This window comes from Dendropsophus ebraccatus, chromosome 5 (genome assembly GCF_027789765.1).
Source record: "Dendropsophus ebraccatus isolate aDenEbr1 chromosome 5, aDenEbr1.pat, whole genome shotgun sequence".
Lineage (NCBI taxonomy): Eukaryota > Metazoa > Chordata > Amphibia > Anura > Hylidae > Dendropsophus > Dendropsophus ebraccatus.
Window position 1 is genome coordinate 100,990,913 of NC_091458.1, and position 9,558 is coordinate 101,000,470.

Sequence of the window (9,558 nt, forward strand, 5' to 3'; positions counted from 1 at the left end):
TTATTTTCTTTTAATACTGACACAGTGCTCTCTGCTGACATCTCTGTCCAAGACAGGAACTGTCCAGAGCAGCAGCAAATCCCCATAGAAAATCTCTCCCTCTCTGGACAGTTCCTGTCTCAGGAGATGTCCTGTCAGGAGATGTCAGCAGAGAGTAATTACTGCAATTGTGGACTGTCCTAGATAAGCAGGTGCTAAAGCAGAGGTCCCCCGAGGCCTTTTATCCGGCCCCCTCCGCACTTCCGGAAGGGACAACTCTTTCATTGGTGGTCAGTGAGAAGACTGCTCTCACTGAGCACCAATAAAAGAGTTCCCCCTTCCGGATCACGCCAGCCCCTGCCCCGCATCCACACTGCTGCCGACATCCCCCAGCAGGTACAGCACCGTCATCACTGCCCCTGCCGGAGGATCCCTCAGAGATCATGTCCAGGTTACATCCCAGGCGGGGGGGCTGGTGGTCCGTGTGGCGCGGAGGAAGCTGGCGGCAGGGCTGACATCTCACACTGCTCCGAGATCTGCGGTCCTGCTTCGGGATCTGCGGTCTGGTGCAACGGACCGCAGATCCTGGAGCAGTGTCAGATATTATCCCTGCCGCCAGCCTCCTCCGCACCGCACGGACCACCAACCCCCCCCCCCCCCCCCCCCCCCCCCCCGGCCTGGGATGTAACCTGGACATGATCTCTGAGGGATCCTCCGGCAGGGGCAGTGATGACGTCGCTGCTCCTGCTGGGCGATCCCTCCGGCGACTGACCGGCTGAAGAGGCTAGAAGAGATGAGCACAGTATTAGGTGAGTATATATATTTTTTTTTTTTTAGTAGTAATGCAGGGGGACAATATAACTATATGGGGGACATTGCAGGGGGTCATTATAACTATATGGGGGACATTATTACTATATGGGGGACATTGCAGGGGGGCAATATAACTATATGGGGGACATTGCAGGGGGGCAATATAACTATATGGGGGACATTGCAGGGGGGCAATATAACTATATGGGGGACATTGCAGGGGGACAATATAACTATATGGGGGACATTGCAGGGGGACAATATAACTATATGGGGGACATTGCAGGGGGACAATATAACTATATGGGGGACAATGCAGGGATACATTATTAGTATATGGGGTGAGGGGGCTGGTTGAGGGTGTGAAGGGGGAGTTAGGGGAGGCTGGTTGAGGGGGGAGTGAGGGGTTGAGTGTGTGCTGGGTGAGGGGTGGAAAGAGAGGGATGCTTTTATTTTTTTTTGGGGGGGGGGGGGGGCGTTGTGGCATTTTGCACTGGGATTTGATTATAGTTTTTTTTTTTTTTTTTTATAGTCCGGCCCTCCGATGGTCTTAGGGACAGTGAACTGGCCCCCTGTGTGAAAAGTTTGGGGACCCCTGTGCTAAAGGTTTAAGACAGTCAAGGAAAGGAAATACTTGTTCTATTTGTAGAGGCCAACGCAGATGTGTCAAATGGATCTGTTATATGAAAAAGCTTCTGAACTTACCTGAATTGCTCTTTTTCCAATACTGATAACCTCAAACAGAGTCACAGCTTCAGCTACCTCTCCATTGGATATGCGGCTGTCCCTGATACGCCTTGAAGAATTTCTGCGAGAGAGATTTTCAGACTGTCTTCGACCTCTCTTTACCTATGATGTAATAAAGTTATGAAAAATGAACAATGCCCTGCAGACAGTCAGGTACTGTACACTTATGTTCTTATTGGAATCACCAGGTTAAAACTATTAGACTGCTCTTACACCCAGTGCTGCATCAATGACATTTGCAGGCTGGACCAGGGAAGCAGTGGCAAGTTCAGGGGCCAGTCACAATTATTAGCAAATTGCCAATGCCAGTGGCCGCAGCTGGCAGTCTATGGGTAAAGCCACAAGTCCCAGTATGTCTGCAAATATTATTAATGCATCAGAGATAGGGGATGGGTAAGTATCACTTTTTTACATTTGCCTGGAGTTCTCCTTTACCACCAAAACTCCTAAAAACAAAAAACTGTGGAGTATGACAATAAATAACACTTGACAGCTGTCATAATAAATGAGAAAATATTCTTTAAGACGTTTTTTTGTTTGCCATTTCCTATACATGAAAATAAATGTGCTAAAGTGCTAGTATAGGTCAGGCAAGGATTATGTTGCATTTCATATAATAGATATAGGTTTGTTTCACTGGCTTTGATCTTATTACGGCAAATGGCATCAATTATAAAATCATTGTTCATCCTTTCCAAGAGCATAAAACATATGAATTAAACATAAACACAAGCACAGTGCGAATCCAGCCTTATTCAATGTGCAGAAATTTTTTACTGGAGTCTATTACAATCCTAATATGATAAGAACCTACCGGGGTCATTGAGCGGTCCAAGCTTCCATTGCTTATGCTGGCAAGGGAATTGCTATTGGCATTCTCCCTGTAGTAATAATAAATTAATTCATTCATTATCAAACCATTAAATTCATATTAATTATTTCACATATAACAATTACAAATAAGGCGCCATTTAGCTGCCCTTTGTCATGTCAATCTTTTCTTATTTTATAGAGGAAGTTTTTAAATAAGGGACGCCCTCTACTATGCAACAACTCCTTCAATGCTTTAAACCATTAGTACATCAATAACAAAAAAAGGTCAACTTGCTTGGCTTATTGTTTCAAATGCTTTAAATGGCAAATACAAAGTGTAGATTCTTCGGGTGAGATTTATCAGACATGGTGTAAAGTGAAACTGTCTCAGTTGCCCCTAGCAACCAATCAGATTCCACCTTTCATTTTCCAAAGAGTCTATGAGGAATGAAAAGTGGAATCTGATTGGTTGCTAGGGGCGACTGGGCCAGTTTCACTTTACACCATGTTTGTTAAATCTCCCCCTATGTACATAAAATATCAGTTCACTACCCAAATATAATGCAGTTACAGTCATTGCTGTGTTTCGAATTGGAAGCATAACTGATAACACACAGTATATGTTGATGAAGTCGGCCTCTGCTTGACATTCTGCTGCATATTCTATAGCGGGAACATACCCTAAGCAGGATTTAAAAGCATGGCTGTCTAAGCTTTGGAGTCCTGCAATAGAACTGTATACCCTCAGAAATGGAATTAACACACTTATTAGTAGACTTATTAGATGTCTGGTCCACTGAACTAAGAGAACCCAGCATGCATAGCCCACGATATACGTGAGCTTAAAGTGACTGTATTACCAGGCCCAGGCTGAAGCACTGAAGGCAAAATTTTGTATTAAAGTATTGTATTGCCCTCCAAAAGTTATACAAATTACCAATATACACTTATTACGGGAAATGCTTATAAAGTGGTTTTTTCCCTGCACTTACTACTGCATCAAGGCTTCACTTCCTGGATAAAATGGTGATGTCACGACCCAACTCCCAGAGCTGTGTGGGCTGTGGCTGCTGGAGAGGAGTCGGGTCGTGACATCACCATGTTATCCAGGAAGTGACATCACCATTTTATCCAGGAAATGAAGCCATGATGCAGTAGTAAGTGCAGGGAAAAAAAACACTTCATAAGCATTTCCCATAATAAGTGTATATTGTCGATTTGTATAACTTTTGGGGGGCAATACAATACTTTAATAAAAAATTTCGCTGGACTTCTCCTTTAAGCAAGAGACAATCCGTTTAAGGTTACAGTTTATTTCGGGGTGGACATCACTGCAGTGCTTTTTGCTATGATGAGTAAGAAATGTTCTATACTAAAAGGCAAATTGCCAGTTTGACATCTTACTTTTGACAGAGATCTGCTGATGAATTAGACACAGCGATCATGTCTTCTGCATTTTGCTTTCAGGATATGACAATACTTCTTTATCATGCTCTTCAGCTCCAGCCTTTTTAGAAAGCCTGTGGAATGGTACAGACTGTTTAGGATATTCTTTTCCTAACACACAAGAACATACCATGGCTGGACTTTAAACCTCCCAATACATCCAACACACCACTCATATAAGGCTAGGGCTTCACAGTGATATAGGCTGCGACAGGTCATGGAATTAAAGATCATTAGCAACATTTTTTCTTTAGTTTGTCATGTTTTTCTCACTGTGGTGTTTAGAGCGACTCAGACTGGTGGCCAGGCTGTGACACACTCGGGTGGCCAGGATCCTTGGGAGCAGTAAGTATACATTTTCTCCCTCTCCCCCTCAGGTTACACGTCTTCAGGGATTGGATTTTCCCCGGAGACATGTGTAAGCTCTATGAACAAGAACATGGGCTCCCCAGCCTCATCCAGCCTTGTGGCAGCAGATGGAGACTATGAGAGATGTGAGAATCTATCACACCATTGCGAGTTACACAGCAAGGCCGGAACAAAGCATAGACAGGGGTAAGTGATGGCCTAGGGCGCCATCTGCTGGGCTAGCTCTGAGGCTGAAAACTGCATTGAGAATAGTTTGCTAACAGACCCTAAGCAACACTAAGCTGTAGCAGCATCCTCACTGATAGACTACTGGTAGGCTATCAGTGAGGATGTGCTCGCTCCCCCCTCCCCGCACTTATAAAGCTGTCCATGAAATAAAATGGCAAAAAGATACAAGAAACTGGAGAGTATTCGCTACTTGTCTTCTACCCATGTTTGTATATTAGTATTGCTGGCATGATATTCTGGTTCTCTCTAGTAACAATATAGTTGTGGTATTCAGTTACGGTGTGGTTGTGATGTGGTGACATGTTTGCTGGTATTGTTGGTCCTAGTATATTGGATTTGATCAGTAACATTATAATGGTAATATATAGGTTAATAATATTTGTCCCTAATAATCTTGCTACTTAGAAGCTATCAGAGGTGTATATGATATGAACAAACATACACTTATAGCTATGTTTTCATGGAGATTATATACAGTGGTGCCTTGGATCACGAGCATAATTCATTCCAGGACTGTGCTTGTAATCAGAATCACTCTTAAACCAAAGCAGATTTTCCCATAAGAAATAATAGAAATGCAGACAATTGGTTCCACACCCCAAAAATAATGTTTTTTTTTTATTCTGAACAACATGTAAAACAAAAAAAGCAAACATTTAGAAACAGCGTAATATGTCATATTACTGAACAGTATACTAATAAGCATGTGGAGTATAATGTAAAGTAAGTGCATAAACCTGAAAAAAACAGCAGCAGGTGGAGTATAATGAACTGCAGATCCCCATAATGCAGTAGTGTAGTACAACAGGCCAGAATAGAGAAGCAGGGCTGCTGTCAGAGGTCTGTGTGGTCACATGACTGCAATTGGGAAGTGGGGGGGTTCCGCATGGACCAATCAGGAAGTGAGAATCAGAGCTGTGCAGGAGGACAGTGACAGAAACTTCTCAATACAGCAGTGTGTATGGCTGAGTGTAAGTGTGGGCACATTATAGCAACAGTGTGTATAGCTGAGTGTAAGTGCAGGCACATTATAGCAGAAGTGTATATAGCTGAGTGAGTGCAGGCACATAATAGCAGCAGTATGTATAGCTGAATGTAAGTGCAGGCACATTATAGCAGGAATGGAGAGGATGGCAAATACAAGGGCTGACAGAGACTGCAGGGAGCATGAAAGAATGAGGAGGGCATATGTGGGCACATACATGCAGCACTGTCTGTCCGGGGAGAGAGGGGTAACAGCTATGGAGAGATTACCTTCACAGTCCGCTCCCCTGATGCAAGCCCCAGCCTGAAGTGCATCTGCCATTATTTGGAAGGTGAGGGAGACTTCCTGGGTCAGAGTACAGAGCTGTAGACCACCTATGCAGACCATGCCCCTCCCACCCAGTACAGGAAGCTCATAAACCAAAGCAATGCTCTTAAACCAAGTCACAATTTTGAAAACCTGTGAGCTCTTTTTGCAAAACACTCTCAATCCAAGTTACTCTTAAAGTGACTGTCCCACCAGGCCCAGGCAGAAGCACTGGAGGCGGGCCGACCCACACCTAGTGGGAAGACACCCCAGCCCCTCCATGACGTGACTCCATTAGAATCAATGGAACCCTACGATAGAGGGGCTAGGGTTTCCTCCCACTAAGGGTGGGTCGGCCCGCCTCCAGTGCTTCTGCCTGGGCCTGGTGGTACAGTCACTTTAAACCAAGGTACCACTGTATATATTTGGAAGGGCTGTATTGCTCGTCTGTCTAGGGCACCATAATACCTTGTCCCGGCGCTGGTACACAATTTCCATGATTTGAGGCTTACACCAGGGGTGGGGAACCTCCGGCCCCTGACACATCCCGATGTGGCCCGCGGTTCTCCTGTGATGTGTGCCACTCTGGTGAGGCAGAAGCTGGCACGCAGAGTGCCTGTAAATGCGACCACCGCCAGACACAGGAAGATGCTGTGCGTGCCGACTCCATCCCTACCAGAGCGGCACGCGATGACGTCATTTCATCCCGCAACACCTGCAGGAGAACACCGACACAGACTAGAGAAGAGGACCTGGGCAACGTGGGAGCGGAGGCAAAGTGAGTGGGATGTATATTTTCTTTACTTGTTACAGACACTGGGAGTTAACATCAGCTACCAGGGGCATCACTGGAGGTTAATTAGGACTACCAAGGGCATCACTAAGGATTCACATCAGGTACTAGAGGCATCACAGAGGGTTAACTACAATAGCAGGGGCATTAGGGGAACAATACTTTGCCTTGCCCCGGGTGCTGCCAACCCACGCTACTAACTGCTACGCACAGTATGCGGCCCTCGAATGATTCTATTAATGTCCGACTGGCCCTCGACAGGGAAAAGGTTTCCCACCCCTGGCTTACACCATGCTACAGTGCGATTTCCTTTACTGTCTATAGAAGTTACATAAACTACATATAACACATATAACAGCCCACACTGCAGAGGTTTGCCTGGAGTTGCCTGTGGGACATATAGGTGGGATTCCAGTCCACATACAGACACAGGCTGAATCCACCCCCCCAGCACATTGAGCACCCTGAGGCCACAGCCAGGGCTCTGACTGATACATTTAGTCACTACCCATGTGCCCTGCAAGACACCTGAATGCCAGGAAATAAGGAAGGATGTAGGGCAGGGGTGCAGTCCTATAGCCGGGCAGGAGTGACACACACACATACATACATACATACATACATTCATTGACACACACACATACATACAGACACACACACACACACACACACACACACATACATACATACATAGACACACACACATACATACATACATACACACATACATACATACATACATATACATAGACATACATACATACATACATACATAGACACGCACAGTTTGTGGTTTACAGCATAAGTACACAGAAGCTGAAACAAACATGGCTGCTGCTATAGCGTCTACACACACACACACACACACACACACACACGGATAACCTCGTCAGAAGTTGGTGACACGCCAACCTGGGCCGAGCGCGGCCTCTTCTCCCACAGACGTGCGTGTTCCCCACGGGTCCGTGTTTACTAACACGCCTGTGTCTCCTCCTCCTCCAGCCGGGTACCTGCGCTCGGAGGTGACGGGTAGCAGCGGCGGTCCCACCTCCCTCTGGCCCCGGTCCCTCCCTGTATGAGGGGATGTGATTGCTGCTGCGCCCGCCCCTCATTCTTCCTTCCTATTCCTGGTCCAGCGGCAGAGCAGCCAATGGCGGCGCAGCTGTAGTGTCTGCCCGTACGTGCGCTGTGCAGGAAGGGGGCTGATTCCGTGTCCAGGTAACTTGGCCAACAGGGCGAATAAAAAAAGATAAAAACTACAGCTCCCACGAGCCCAAACAGTGCTCCCAGAAACGCATTACATTATATTAAGTTATATTAATATACACTGGGCCCTCTTAAATTGTTATAATATACCCCCCCCCTGAAATACAGCGCAATACATAACATACACCCTGAAATACAGCACAATACATAACATACACCCTGAAATACAGCGCAATACATAACATACACCCTGAAATTCAGCACAATACACACTGTACACCCTGAAATTCAGCACAATACACACTGTACACCCTGAAATTCAGCACAATGCACACTGAACACCCTGAAATTCAGCACAATACATAACATACACCTTGAAATCCATTATAATACATACCATACACCCTGAAATCCATTATAATACATACCATACAACCTGAAATTCATTATAATACACAATGTACACCCTGAAATTCATAATACACACACCATACCCACTGAAATTCATTGCAATACACAACTTACCCCTTTAAACTCACTATAACACACACCATGCCTCCTGAAACTCATAACATACACTTGCCTATTTGCCAGTAGAACAAATAAGTAAAGTGTGTATAAGTGTAAAAAGGGTAAAACCCTACATAAATAATGAGGAAGGTGCAGTACTCTCTCAAGCACTCACTGTGATAGTATTAACAACATACTGCTTCTGAACAAAATGTCCTGTACAGAGAAATATATTATCAATGATACCCTGCATCATTAGTCCCCAACCAGGGGCATAGCTAAAGGCTTTAGCATTATAAACTGCCAGCAGGAAATAATGGGGTTTGTAGTTCTACAACCTTGAAAGCCACAGGCTGCAAAACTACAACTCTCATCATGAACTGTCAGCAGGACATGATGGGGGTTGTAGTTCTTTGCCTGGATAGCCACAGGTTAGGAGGCACAGCCCCCTTGATAATCTCACCTGTCCAGTCTCCTGCTCATCTCCGGTGTTCTGACCTCTTCTAGTCGGTCTGCATCGGTGAAATGTTGGCATAGCTAATCAATCTGCTAGCATCACAAAGAACCAAGTGGCAGAAGAGGGAGCAGGGGGTTTCCCCCTGCTACCACTCTGCTACTCACTCATTTTAGCTTGATCAGCTTATATCACTTGATTGTTGGTACAATTGAATAGAAGGAGAGAGCTGCTTACTGCAGTTCTCCTGAGCCGTCTGTCATTATCACAGCTGATTTAAGAAAACTACAGATCAGCATGTGGTGAGGGGACCAGCGGGCACTCTCTGATGCAATGGAGACCGTTGTGATGCCTATCGCTATGCCACTACCCCCATTTTGAGAGCTACATTCACATATAAAGTGTATTAGTGCCCTCATAGCCTTGTGGCTATTAGACTAGCTTTAGGGTGCCTTTACACAGATAGATTTATCTGACAGATTTTTGAAGGCAAAGCCAGGAACAGACTCTAAACAGAGAACACATCATATAGGAGAGACAGAGATTTGTCCTTTTTTGAAATTCATTCCTGGTTTTGGCTTCAAAAATCTGTCAGCTAAATCTCTCTGTGTAAAGGCACCCTTACTCGCATGCAAGTGTCTCACGTATTTTCCTGTATTGTTTTCTATTTTTCCCTGACTTAGGCTTTGGTACCTGTCTACTCTCTTACATACAAGGGGTAGTTAGCAGGCCCGGGATCAAACTAAATAGCAGAGTAAACAAGGGCAGCAGGGTACATAAACAGGATCTAAGGGTATGTCCACACTACAGAATCCCGGTGGTCCCTTAGACTTCATTCTATGGTTTGACAGAACTTGCTCATTCTTTAGGCAGACGGCGGAATCTGCCAAACCACAGTATAAAGCCTAT

General features: G+C 45.2%; 1 protein-coding gene across 4 annotated transcripts in view; it reads right to left on the reverse strand.

Annotated features, from left to right (window-relative positions):
• LOC138792847 (cohesin subunit SA-2-like) overlaps nucleotides 1–7,566 on the reverse strand; it is a 71,962-nt gene extending 64,396 nt beyond the window's left edge. For 2 of the 4 annotated variants that reach the window (XM_069970821.1, XM_069970817.1), the window contains exons 1-4: nucleotides 7,365–7,554; nucleotides 3,757–3,872; nucleotides 2,354–2,420; nucleotides 1,498–1,641 (exon numbers count right to left, since the gene is read on the reverse strand). In XM_069970821.1, the coding sequence (XP_069826922.1) occupies nucleotides 1,498–1,641; nucleotides 2,354–2,420; nucleotides 3,757–3,797 (252 nt within the window). In that variant the 5' untranslated portion in view covers nucleotides 3,798–3,872; nucleotides 7,365–7,554. Of the gene's footprint in view, nucleotides 1–1,497; nucleotides 1,642–2,353; nucleotides 2,421–3,756; nucleotides 3,873–7,364 lie in introns of all 4 variants that reach the window. The other 2 variants (XM_069970820.1, XM_069970818.1) reach the window with 2 other exon arrangements.
• Between the last annotated feature and the right edge of the window lie 1,992 nt (nucleotides 7,567–9,558).